General features: G+C 31.8%; 1 protein-coding gene across 5 annotated transcripts in view; it reads left to right on the forward strand.

The window, feature by feature from the left end:
• The window catches only part of LOC106691889 (cytokine receptor), a 16212-nt gene extending 3050 nt beyond the window's left edge, over positions 1-13162 (forward strand). Inside the window, exons 2-10 of one of the 5 annotated variants that reach the window (XM_067052289.1) lie at positions 719-850; positions 5533-5559; positions 7907-7939; positions 9374-9646; positions 11156-11291; positions 11950-12122; positions 12214-12371; positions 12459-12636; positions 12711-13160. In XM_067052289.1, coding sequence (XP_066908390.1) covers positions 9433-9646; positions 11156-11291; positions 11950-12122; positions 12214-12371; positions 12459-12636; positions 12711-12889 — 1038 coding nt within the window. In that variant the 5' untranslated portion in view covers positions 719-850; positions 5533-5559; positions 7907-7939; positions 9374-9432 and the 3' untranslated portion in view covers positions 12890-13160. Of the gene's footprint in view, positions 1-578; positions 851-5532; positions 5560-7906; positions 7940-9373; positions 9647-11155; positions 11292-11949; positions 12123-12213; positions 12372-12458; positions 12637-12710 lie in introns of those variants that run through there. The other 4 variants (XM_067052288.1, XM_067052290.1, XM_067052286.1 and 1 more) reach the window with 4 other exon arrangements.
• The last annotated feature ends 1269 nt before the right edge of the window (positions 13163-14431 follow it).

Below are 14431 nucleotides of genomic sequence, written 5' to 3' on the forward strand. Positions count from 1 at the left end.
TCAGTCAGCGATCTTCCAGTAAATTAACTTTTTTTATAGCTTTATTGACCGCCACCCGGACTATCTTCCTACAAGGTGCTTCATACGGTCAACTATCTTCTTCCAAGTTAAAACTTTGTGCAGTTACCTCCCTACTTTGTGGTAAAACTAATCCCTTCACGCATAAAAGCAATTCTATATAAAAATAAATAAACATCAATTATACAAGGTGGTGATATATACCCTAACAGGTTAAGTACAAAAATTACCATCACTATGTTTCCGTTTTTCCATGATTGATGTGACAACTTTTTTTTAAAAAAAGTAAAAAATCAAATGAATATCCTCATAAGACCCATGAGAACACGAAAACATTTATTTATGTGACTTTTACCACTCTTTCATCCTCTTCTATGCCTTTGTTGTGTTGATTCCTAAAGAATCCAGTGAAGTAAAAAACTTAAATCGCAATAAAAGTCAGATAACATTTTTTACGATTGAGTCCTCAAATATCATATATTTACATAATCATAACCGCGATCAGGCAAAAAGAAAAAAAATCCAAAAACCAGTTACCTTGTGTCTCTTTTCCTCAAGGTCGTTAGTGTTGTTTGTGCTCTGGACCAAGACTGCACGCTATGTTATTCTATATGTTATTCATTAGCACTATCTTAATTTTGTGTAAGCACCTATATATGTTGTTACTTACAGTTTTGAAGTATTTGTGTTTTGCTTTCAGGCTTGATAGTAAATTTGCGTGGTTTTCATGATTCCACTCTGATCAGTGTCAAAATGAACGTTAACTCATTTTCGAAACTAATGGAGAATCATTAGGATCTATATTTCTAGAGAAATCGATTCTCAAGCTCAGGTAGATCTTTCTTATTGATTGTAATGGTATTTTTTATGTAGGTATTTTCATGGAATATAGTAGTTAAAACGAATAATTAAAACTTTTTTAAATTTGGTTGTGAATTTAAATATTCCTATTTTTACTGTTTACTAGCAGACCCGACAATGCTTCGCTAGTGCTATATTTGAGCATATGTATACCTTCATTGAACATTATTGAAACTTTGATATCAATTGATGAATAGATGAAATGATAAGAAGTGACTGTAGTAACATAAGTGGTAACAGTTAACTTCGCTGCATAATAGTCAATACCGGTCCAATTTAGTTGAGTTTTTCTTATTATTTTTGATAATTTGATTATCTATGATATTTTCATAATATGCTGCATCAAATATGATTAGTTGTTATATGATAACCCTCATTGTACTTCAATATTAGTACTATATTAAAATAATTCAGACTAACTAACCTATCAAGGTGCGTTTAAAGATTTTTTTGGGGTGAAACAAAAATGATATTCGTTTTTAGAACCTCAAGAAGCCCTTTAATACGAATTTAAAAAAAAATGGAAAATAAATTTTTTTATCCAAAATGTTAAGTGTCCATTACAAAAACTTAAAAAAATAGAATTAATTCCAACATGACTCGACCAATCTACATCAAATTTGGCAGTGGTTTAGGCCTCTATAAACTGTACCATAGGGCACAAACCGGATCTAATTAAACAAATCAGAACCGGAGATATAAAATAAAACTTTTGAATAGTTTTTCTTTATTTGAAACTAATATTTCGCCCTTATAAGGACATTAAATCTTTTTTTTTTATTATTTATCTATCGTTATTTACAAGTGAATAAAAATATATACAACAAGTAAATTTGCTGTAGGTGACATGATACAAACATGTGGAGAATCTACCCATTAATAGAACTACAATAATATTTCTAGAGAAGATCTCGAGGCCATCTTCTTTTCAGACGCTTAGGAGGATTTTTAGGCAATGAAGGTGAAGCCAGATTCGGAAGGAATTTGATGGTTTACTGAAGCCCCAAAGCTCAGTATGTCCAGATAGACCTTATAATAGTCATTAAATCTAAATTTTGTTAATGTAGGTAGGTAAAAAGAGGGGACATTCAGCTTTCCATCGGTTGTATTAACGTAAATAAAATGCAGAAGAGTTGTGAACAATAGACACTGGAATAAAAAAAAATCCTCTAAATGTCCAAGGTGAAAAAGTTTTAATTTCTTTGGAAAATGAGGGAGGTGCGGTGGCCACTGGGTAAAGCGCGTGGCTACTAACTCTAAGGACCCAAATTCGAATCCTGCTGCGCTGTAAGTCAACTCCTGTGGGTTCTTGAGCCCTCCTGGGGTCCACCCAGCCTCTTAAATTGGGTAACCTTAATTGGTTAAAAATCTGGCGGTCGAACGTGATTATGATCAAATTACCTCTTTGCACAACCTTTGGTCTATCTAGTAACAGTACTTCTTTACAAAGTATTGAACCCCTGACCCTCCATGGGTTGTAGTGGTACAAATTTTTAAAATTTGGAAAATGGTATTTGAAGGTTTCAGACGAGGCTAAAAACAAATTTGATTTGCTTTTCCATAAAAAAAATATTGTTGACCTAATTTACTGAAATATTTATTATGTTTTTTTTAAAAGTTTTAGTGAATAAAAAGTCATTTAGTAGAATCAGTAATATTTTTTTCTTATTCTTCAGAAATAGACAAATCGATTGACATATAATAACCATGAAAAAAATTTATACTTTTTGAGTTACGCGCCAAAATACTTAATTTTGTTAATAATTTGTTTTACCGAAAAAATCGAGCCAGCCTATATTCTTCCCGGGAAAATCCTGAACATTTCGCAAATAACTCCATCACATTCGGATGATACTGGCAGTGCATTAAGTATGAACAAACAAAAATTAATTTTTATATGTTACATTGAGAATATTCGTTAGTGGCTAGCTAGGAACCTTTGAAGTTAATGTCTCATCTTCAGGACAACTACATGTTTATAATTTTATTATTTGACAATTGTATTTCTGTTGCTTGGAAGCACACAGTATGTCCAAATTCCAAATTCAGGAAAACCTTCAATATCGGTTTTTAAAGAACAGAGAGGGTATATATTACAGATTATTAAAATAAATAGAAGTAAAGTAACATTAGTTACTGTCTTTTCAAAGAACATTGTTTTTATATAGGTATGTACCATATTATTTAATTTTATTAAGTTGATTTGAAGGATATGGTCAGGGCTGAAGTCATAATATAAAGTATGAAAAATAATTATTAGTCCTTCAATTTTTTTATTTTTGCATACAAAAGTTTATTACAAAACCAATTATCCCAAAATGGTTTGTAACTATGAACAGCTTATAGCAAAAATGCTAGGTGTTAGTAGTCGAGCGAAACTGATATTAAATTACATATTCAAGGAGGATATATTACTGAGATACTACAGCAAAATTAATTAAAATTGAATTATTGTTAGTACGACTTTATACAATTAATTTTACAATTTTCCAAAAATGAAACTAACATTTGATCATTGATCATCACTTTGATAAAATTCGTTATATCAATGTAAAATTGAGTGACCTTTAAATCAGCTTGGTCTAAACCTCATGGAAATAGTTTTATAGGTATATTCGAAAAAAAATTGAGAAGGATCAGACATTCGACTTGCTTAGTTACATTAATTAACTTCTTAATTAATTACATTCGACTACATTAATTTTAAGAAATTATGAAATTTTGTAAAAGATCCAAGATCTTGCCTTGGTTCATGATTTAAAATAAGGAACGCAGGAGGTGCCAGGTTGTCAAAATGCTCAAATGAGACAAAAAATATAACCCGTTAGGAGTGTACTGGGGAGAGAAACGGTTGGTTTTACCGTTGGAAGGACAAATAAAAAATAAATTGAGTATAGGTGGAGAAGTGAATGAGGGATTAACATAAAGAAGCGGCAATAACAACATCTAAGGGTTAACGGAAGGTAGACAAAGGTATAAACAGAACAGATGAAATATTAGGAAAGTATAGAGTTTTATTTCCCAACATGAGCAAAATGCTCAAGGGCACACCTCTCCCGGGTTATGACAAAGTTGTTATGGTTCCGCACAGCCTTCAGCAACTAAACAACTCTTATTTTGTTGGCAAAAGGTCAGTTATGGCATGAGGATATTTTGGTTTAGGATTTTTAAAACGTCTCAGCATTTAAAAAAACTCACTCGCTTCCCTGAAAGTAATCAAATTGTCTTTTGTCTCGTAACCAAGTCGATTCAGACATTAGTTAAGTAGGATAAGTTTAGTGATAAACCTTGTATGTATTAATTAAGTATTATTATGAGCCATAAAATTTCGACATTCCATAATTCAAAGACCAAATATGTATATACTAGCCAATCCCCGATGACTACCTCACACTGTTATGTTTAGAGGTTACTCTTCTGAAAGAGTAAACAATTTTTTGTTTCTGGATTCACTAAATAAAAGTAATCATTTTCATTTTTTTAAATTCAAAGCTATGATTTGTCTTAAAATATTCAATAAATATTTTTTGAATTAGATGTGATAGATTTTTTCTCATACTCAGCCCACTGGAATCTATAAAAAAACAAAACAATATGGCCATAGTATATGAACCTTGTACACTAGTTCTATCAATGGAAATAGAAGGGATTTATAATTATAAAGCTGTATTAAATATTTTTAATATTATTAATTATAACTTGTGGTGCTTTTCGATAAGGTCTTGAAATGTTTTTAACAAAAGAATAGGGTTCTTTAATGTTGGAAAGGGAGAACAAAACAAACAGGTTAGCGTCTAACCTAAACTGTATTCAACTAGTTAGTTGAGATAGCAGGTAGAGGAATTATGCCAAAGAGCTAGTACACATAACAAACTTTGTACCATTATTGTACCAAACTCGCAATACCTTGCTAAACTGCAAAGGGTTATAGCAGATTCGACTAAACTTTCATTCCCTAACCTTCTATTAAAGAAAGATTCCCTTTCCAGGAACTTATTTCTGGCAATAGCAATAAGCTGTACATAAGTCCTATCATTAGAATCCAGTAGACAGAGATCCCTTAAATTTTGAAAAGGCCCAGGTCCTATTACCCAAAAAAGCCAAGACTTCCTGGAAGCTTCCACACTAGCAACTAAAGAATTATTTGTTCCCACTTCCACTGCTACCCCCAGAGCTAGAGGATCATTAATTTTCTTAGTTAATAAAAATGATGAAATCTGTCCAAATAGGAGTCAATGTCCTCAACACGCGGATCGAAGCTGCCATGATTCAATTACTGATCGCACGATATTCACCGATCACAGGATACACACTAGTTATGTACAATTCGCTCACAAAAATTGACTGCTCGTAATAAAAACTGTTTCCAACACTCTTGAGTCGTCGCTAATCAAATGTTCTTAACAAAATAATAGGGTTCTTTAATGTCGGAAAAGGAGAACAAAACAAACAGGTTAGCATCTAACCTGAACTGTATTCAACTAACTTATAACAGTTAGGGGAGTTATGCCAAAGAGCTAATACACATAACAAACATTACAGGGCTAAATATCAATCTGTATTGTTTTCTATTTCAGTTTGTATTGTATTGATTCAGTTTATGCTATAAATGTCACAAATATTACTACTAAATTTTCTGTTTTATTGTTCTAGGTGGAAGCATAGGTGCTAATGCTCAAGGTATGTTTTACAATTTTAGTTGCATTTAGACAAACTTTATTGCAAATTGTAATGGACATTTTTATGCTGCGATCCTTATACTTCTTACAATAAAAAAATTATCTACTTCAAACAGCATTTGGTTTGGTGTATTATGAATACTTTGAAACTAATTGTGAATAATATTGAGGTCATCAGATCACCAACGTTATAGAAATTGACCAAAAAAGTTTGGTGGACCATTTATAAAAATAAATAGATGAGAGGGAAAATCTCTGAGGAAAACTTTGTAGTTATGATAAGGGAGTAAAAACATAATGTGCAATTGGTTGGGAATAATGTCAGTTTTAAAGTAATCAGAAAAGAAAGTGTAGAATCTTAGAATCTACTTAAAGTATGATGGACACTCACTATAATGCTATTATTTTTAACACAGATTTGTACATAACATGGATCTAGCCCTGAACCCTACTGCTTATCGTTCAATATGATAATTAATATATGATTTTGTTTTCCATGTCTTTAATGGTGGTGATATAAACCATCTATTGAACCTTTAAATTTCTGCAAGTTGCTTCCATTAAGCAAATAATTATGTAGGAGAAGCAGAGGGGCTTGAAGGTATTTAAATTAACTGACACTTATGAGAAAGAATTTCATTAAGTTAGTTGGTTGTTCTCTAGAAGGCACGCATTCATGAAATTGGATACTTATATATTTTTCTTTTATTGATTTTTTTGACTAGAATAGATGTTGATACTAATTAATTTGTATGATGTGACGGCAAGGAGTTTAAAATGGGCTGAAAATGTGGTTTGAACCAACCCATCAGGACACCTCTACACAACAATGAATGCCACTATAGTTGGCAAGAGACTACATGAGCCGAAAACCAGGTGTATAGACAGAATCGACAAAGATGCGAAAGAACTGCACATAACAAACTGGAAGGCAGTAGCCCAAGATAATAAGGTGTGGAGAAGGCTGGTTCTGGTCTAAAGGTCTGTAGAACCAACCAAAAAAAAAAAAATTAGTTTGACAATGTGAGGTAAAATCAGTAATGTTCCACCTTCTCAAAAATATAAACTTATTGTTGGTTTAAAAGACCAGGGAAAACACAAAGTATGTTCCTCTGAAAATTTTTAATTCATCCTTTTCACATAATATCGAGGGTATTTGGAATAACATTTTTTTTTCATGATATTTTTGGCTTATTATTATTTATGTAAAATATTATAATCATTTTATTCCCTTCACCGCTTTCACAGTGTGGGGTTACGATTTTGTAGAGTCTGGACTAGAAGTCTCGTTCTTGGATCAAGTCTCTTCTCCTACTCCGACTCCAGTCCATAACCCACCTCCTTAACATTCTCTTTCCAGGAAATGCACGATCTTTCTCTTGGTCTTCTTCTATCCATGCGAGTCTCATACGACTTGCTGGTAGCTCTTTCCTGGTCTGTCCTCAGGAGGTGTCTGAACCACCTTAGCTTGTGCTCCTCCAGGATGCTCTCAGCGAGTTTAACTCCAAGTCTAGTCCATATATTGCCTTTCTGTATTCTAGCTTGTTGTGTCCTTCATTCAACCTGACAAAAATACGCATCTCCATGAATTGGATCCAATCCTTGTGTTTTGAGGTGAGGGTCCATGATTCAGAAAAGTAGGAAAGTTGATTTATAGATCACTATTTTAGTTTTTCTTGTCACTTCCCTTTTACCCAGAAAACCTCTTCGAAGCAAACTAAATACTTTTCCATCTGCACCGATTCTCTGAGAAACTTCCTCATCGATATAGCCGGTTTATGTACAATATATTTTATTAAATAAAGGATCTTAACACAGTGTCCCAAATGCTTCTCACAGCCAAACAGATGATTTAATCATAACATTCAAGAAGCAAAATTTGTAGGTCTTCTTATAAAGTTTTGCTGGCCCAACTGTTTTTTTACTTGAAGAGATTCTTGGCTGAGTGCAGCAAAAACTTGAGATTTGCGAATAACATCTACTTTTTACTACTTGCATTTTTAGTCAATGAAAAGTTATTGGAGATCCTGGAGGACGCATTTCAATATCTTCAAAATTAAAGCATTTACGCCTTTTTAAATCTTATAAAATACATAATTGTTATTTATTTTTTTATAGTATATTTTCAGATAAACGTAGAAAAGTTTCTGAAATGATTTTCCCACAATTAGGAAATGGAAATTATAATAATTTTTTAATATGATATTTAGTATAATTTATAATAATAAATGGTGTTTTCATTGAAAAGCTAAATGTCGATTTTTAATGTTTTCTATTTGTAATTAAATTTATACTATAAATGGCACAAATATTGTTAATAAATTATATTATCTGTTTTATTGTTCTAGGTGAATGTGCACGTGGTTTGGTTACTGCTGGTGGTATGTTTTACAATCATTTGTATTTTTAGTTGTGTTTAGACAAAATTTATTCATTTATTACAAATTGAAATAAAAAGTTAATCTTTGTTTTGAAATTTTTAGTCTCCTAACAATAATAAAATTGTACACTTTAAGCATCATGGGTACTTTGGAACTAAATAGAAATATTTTTAAGGCCATCAGTTCACTTGTTTATAATAATTAATATATAAAATGATATTACAATCTCATCATTATAAGATGATGATATAATTTTTTGTTTCTTTTACTTTGACATGTATTTGATGCAGAGGCATAATCCATCAATTGTGTCTATAAATTGTTGTAATTTGTTTCCATTAAACCAATAATTATGAAGGAGAAGCAGAAGGATTCAATTGGCTTAAATTAACTCATTGCTAAATTAGTTGGTGTTCTGTAGAAGGACCAATTCAAGAAATTGGATCATTTGATATTTTTTTATTGTGTAATTTGTGCAGGTAAAATGGAATACTATACTGGTAGGAAGGGGGGAGGAGGGCTCAGTCAGTAGGTTACTGACCAAACCCCCGACCATCTTCTCCTCATGTTAATCTATAGTCTAACTATTAACACCTCAACTTACTATGTATACTTTTCTAAAAATTGTTAGTTCACCCTTTTTAAATAATACTGAGGATATTTAGATAAAAAAAAATTTCTCTCTATGTTTTTTGACTAATTATTGTTGACAATATGGTTTTTAAATGAAGAATCATGGTGCAATGTTAAATATAAATCGGCTTGTATGCTTAGCAGGTTCAAACAGGTGATCTTATCATGAACTTTAAGAAGTAAAAGTTGTTACTCTACTTATAAAGTTTCACCGATCACAATTGCTTTTTAACCTTGAGGTTTGCAAATAATTTCCAATTTTTAATACTCTCATTCATAGTCAATAAAATGTTATATGGACTTGAATTGTATGGACTCAAAATGTTTATTAATTTAAAGCTAAAATTATTTTAGCAATTAAGCTAAAATTAAAAATATTTAAAACATAAAAATATTATTATTTGTTTTTTGTGTTGTTTTCAAAATAATAAAAACTTGTAGTAATTTTTTTTTTAACTGATTAAATAATCATATTAGGAAACTAGAAATATATTGAAGATTGGTCTAGTAAATCTATTTAAACAACTCTTTATACATTCATTAAATAAATTTGTTTAACAAATTTAATCTATTTAAAATTAAAAGCAGAAAAAAAAATTTAACTTTGGTTATTATTTTTATTTAAAATAAGATAAGAAGTCTGTATCATAAATTATTATGAAATATAAAAAAACAAAGAAAATAACACTACATAAATTGGGGATCCTGTCTGATTGATCCTGTTCCAAATAATTTTCATTTATTCATATATATAATGTTAATAATTATAAAACCTTGGTTGTTAACTTTTTTCTTTTATAGTTACAGTGCCTAAAGGTGATATAACAATAGAATATGGCAATCCACTTGAAATCTTATGTATGCTCAATACTCCAACTATTTATAATTCCTCCCATTTACGTTTTTATGATAATGGTGAGGAGGTATCTAAGGAATTGGTTAATCTAGTTAATGAGACAACACTTCGCCTTTTTGTAGAGAAGCCTCCTATTTCTAGTCGCCTCTATTCTTGTAAATTAATGACTGCTCCTAATGAGTTTGAAGGTGTTTGTTTCAACTATGTTTATGTTGGAGGTAAGTTCTTTGTATATCTTTTCTATTCTTATTTCTTTAGTTAATAAAAGATGTGCCAGCATTCATAATGCTGCCTATTATTATTATTATTATCATTATAAGGTATAGTTTTAAGTGGGTTGTAAATTTTCCTCCAATAGGGAGGTTTTTGGTGCCTGCCCTCAGGGTGTAGCAGTTCCGACTGCTGGCTCCGTTGGGAACCTTTCAGCCTTTGCCGCACACCCTAGGGCTATCCCGTAACACTTAAGTGAAATGTATGCTTTGGAGCCTTTCCTACGTGGACAGCCCAACTGCAGCTCTGGGGGGAGCCTTGCGGTCACGGTCCCTGACCCTCAGTACAGCTCTGCCACATATAAGCAGAGTTCCGGTTCCAGACCTCTGGAAACAGCAACCTCTACTGCTGGCTCCTGTGGAACCTCACAGTTTCAGTCACTGATCCTTGGGGCTGTACTATTGCCTCAGAGGAAGCTGCTAAAAGTCAGGCCTTCACCTTTCTTTTATTGCACCTTCTCTGGGTCTCAGAGATAGGTGAAGCGATGCAGCTGTGCCCATCCCCAAATCGCCACTGATAGCGGAGTGGCTCGAGTTATAGTAGTCAAGTTAGCGTTTTGTCTTCTTTTGGTGGGTTCCGCAGTGATTTGGGCTCAAAGCAGCCTGAGCTGATGTCACCACAGCCCCTTCTGGTTTCCCTATCAGAATATTGAGTCCTCCAATCTCCTCCATCAATGTTGTATAGATAATTCCAATGGAGAATTCATCAAAGATGTCCAAGTTAATAGACTCATCTCAGGCACCTGAAACAGCAGGAATATCTGAGGAACATGAATCTTCCTCAGTAGTAGTAGAAGTAATAAATTAAAATGTAATGGATTAGTGGACATTTTGTTCCCACGAGAATGGGGGTGCTCAAACAACACTGCAGGTACTTCCCCCTCTCCCTGCAGTGGGGTGTGCCTGGTGCCCCAAGGTGGTCGATAGAAGGCAATATATTTTCTGACACCCTCTGCCAGTAAGCCACTGCTTGAGCCTACAATGCCTACAATCTAGCTTTGGATGTATGTTACCAGGCTCCAGTACTCCAAGAGTACCCCCATGTGGAGGTGACAGTAGGCGTTGGTGGAGATAGGAAGGACTTGTAGTTCGCGAGCAGTGAGTTGGGCACTATCACTTGGTCTTTCCTTAAAGAGTGGGGGAGATTCCCGCTCCCACCCATCTCCCTCTAGTCAACTTCACCTTGTATTATATCTTCAGTCTACTGTATCTCTATCAAGCTATATCTATACTTCCATGTGCCTCTAGGGTATCATCCTATTTTAAAATTACATACTTCCTTAGGCACCCATTAAACAAATCTTATGAACCTCAGTATTTACTGGCTAATTATCTTCAATCCAATGTTCCAATCAAATTCAATGTTTGTGTAGTGTTTCTATTTGACTGTTTATGGATTTCTATATTTGTTCAGATTCGTTGATGTATGTTTACTGATGAAGAATATGTTAATTATAGGAAAACCTCAGGAAGTTCTAAGTTTCTCATGTATTTCTAACAACTTTGAAAACTTGAATTGTTCTTGGATTCCTGTTCAAAATCCATTCACAACCAAATACAGAATTACTTATTCTCTTAGACCAAATGAGAACAGGTAAATTATTTAATGCTTTGTCCTTTTTATTTATTATTATATGCATAAATGTAATAATTAAAAATAAAATATGGTAACATATATGGTATGGATTTATTAAAAAAACTGGGACTAGAAAAGAAGAGGATTGAGGATTTTTCATACACTCAGTTAATATGTTGGGGCCAGAATCTAATTTATTGTTTTTAAAGTTATATCTTCTACTGGATGAGTTTCATTTGTAATTAGATATTGTGAATAAAAAGTACTTTTCTTTGTTTTAATTATTTTATTTTATTTCATATATTATTTCCAATAAAAACGTTTTGGGGTCTTCACCTCGTCATCAGGTATCTACACAAAATTCTCGAATTCATCCTATGCGAGATCTAATTACTAATTTATTGTATTTATTTTTATTTGAAAAATCAATATACTAATTTATTGTAAGTGTAATACGCAAGTAACTAAACTGATTTAATTAGCTTTAGTTAGCTATACAAATTTCCAACACTCATATTTCTGTTCAAACAATGTTCCTATTTGGGTTAGTGATCTCACTCCATGTGTTTAAGAGGTCTTCATTAGTTTTAAGTCTAAAGAATTACTTTCATATCAAATTCGTATAAATAAATGGTCATGTAATTCATTGTTGATATAATTTTTTTTTATTGTATAGACATTTTTATGAGTGCCCTAATAAGTCAGATGTTGAGCATAACTATTGCCTATGGACTTTTGATTCAAATCCCCCTTACCGATTACCTTATGAATATTTTTTTTTTAAACTTACTGGAGAAAACAAATTAGGGAGTATTGTAAGGAAATATACTATCAACCACTTTGGAGTAGGTATGTATTTTTTTGTTTGGTATAATTGAAGTAACTATGCTCTAAGGTAATTCTATCACAGATAAATATAAATTTTATTTTGGATTTTTAGTTCTGCCACGAAAAGCTGAAAATTTGAATTTTGTGAATGCTTCTTCAAGTAGTTTAACAATATCATTGGTGATTCCATCAGCCCTAAAAGTTTTTCCTCCAGGGATTAAGATTAAAGTAATGTATCAGTCTAAGTGGGATCCACTCAATCTCTGGAAGGTTTGTTTTTTATTATTATTTTTTTAAAGAAGTTCTTAATCATATTTTGTGTGTACGTGTCGAAACTTTTTTTTTGTTTAATTTCAGGAAGCAAATACATCTTTTGTAATAAATGAAAGTGAAAGGCGGGTTTTAAATATTACTAGATTAAAATATGCCAATACAGTATATGATATTAAGGTTTTACTTAAATCTAATAAAGCTGTGGATGATGAGAAATGGTGGTCTGAGCCAGCAACCATAACACTTCATACAAAACCAAGTGGTATTTCTAGATTAAACTTCAGCAATGATTATTGTTTTCATATCATGATTTTTATTGTAAATTATTTCATATAGTACCAGGGCTGCCTCCAAAAACAGATGTTGGCTGTTTTGAGTCTAAGGTTCAAGGAACATTTCGTAATATTTATATTTATTGGCAACAAATTCCTCAGTATGAAGAAAATGGAGACAATTTTGAGTACAAGATACTACAGATTGAAGAATTAGTTGGTTCTGAATGGATAGAGAGGTAATTTTTTGGTAAAATTTTTCTTGTTTAATGTAATGGAAATCTTATTTTAGATTTGTTTTCCTTATTTATTTTTCATATCAGGGTGCTAACATTACATAGTCAATTAGGAAAACTAATAGGGAACTATAATGTAGTTATTGACTTTAAGTAAATCCCTTTGGGGTTAGGCCAAAGTCTGTATTTAGGGAAGGGCATGTGAGCGACCAAAATTGAGATATAGTACTATATATATGATTCCACATTTAAAACAGAAATGTGGTATTTCTGCTGGCCCTAAAATGGTTGTATGGAAACTGGATTTGACTAGCTATTTGTGCCTAAGCAATAACCAGAGTAGGGTGTTCATCACTATACTACTTGACCAAAAGGTGAAGTTATTTTACTCATTCGATCCAGAATTAATTATATTTATACAAAAATTTTTTACTAGGTTACTTTACTCATAAGTGATTTGTTATTTTAACTTTTTTGTTATTCACCAATAATAGGCACATTGTAAGGAAACCAGGATTCTATTAAACTGTTCAGAAATAAGTGAATGAAAGTAAAAAAACAAATAAATAAAAATTAACTTTGAGCACTACACTATTTTTTTTTTTTTAAAGAATAATAGTGACATCCTAAATAAAAATTGGAGAGAAATGAAAATTAAATATTTCTATAATTAAAATAAATCCAATGTAGTTAATAATTTATTCCAAATGGTTAAATGATTAATAATATAATAAAAAGATTAATTAAAAAAAGAAAGAAAAAATTACCTGATTAAGACAGTATTTGAACTCATTACCTCAACTGTACTTAGCAATCATGCTGTTCACGAGGTGTAATAAATATTTATCAGCTGTTATTGATAACTACCACAGAAATTAGATTGGGAAAAGAACCTTTTCCCTTTTTTAATAATCATGAGACAATTACTATAACTGATAATCATAATAGGCATTAAAATGATCAAAGTTTTTAAAAAACACCTTTTTTTAAAAAATAAAATGAATATGAATTTCCAATTTATTAAATTAAAAAAAAAAAAAATACCTTCTCTAAATATGGCACCAAATTTGTAGAGATCTGTAAGGTAGCCATCCATGTATCATATAGTTTCTTATGGCCATGCATCCGAATCAGTCCTCAGTTCATCGATGATCTGCTAATCATATTTATTTTCCTGATCCTTAACTGCTTTCACCATGTTAGCTCCACCTCTTCTGAAATTTTCACTTCCTCTCTGTTGTTTTATTTCGAGAAACAAGAATGCCTAGATATCTAATCTGCTGTAAAAAGATTCTTTCCTGGTACATGCTTAATATCATAACTATATCTTAGCATCCAGAGCTAATTAAAATAAATCCTCTAAAAATGGTAATTACCCATTTTTGACTGGATTGTATTGTGGGGCGAGATGTTTGCAGCTCTGATAAACATCTTTGTGTGAATGGGTTTCAACAACATTGGTAGTTGAACTAAAAACACTTGGAGTTAATGTAAAGCTACATATTGCTTTATTAAAAAATTAATTTGCAGTTAAAGGAGTGGCAAAGCT

The sequence above is a fragment of the Halyomorpha halys genome, unplaced genomic scaffold, assembly GCF_000696795.3.
Source record: "Halyomorpha halys isolate HHAL.00 unplaced genomic scaffold, Hhal_1.1 Scaffold4231.1, whole genome shotgun sequence".
NCBI classification, from domain to species: domain Eukaryota; kingdom Metazoa; phylum Arthropoda; class Insecta; order Hemiptera; family Pentatomidae; genus Halyomorpha; species Halyomorpha halys.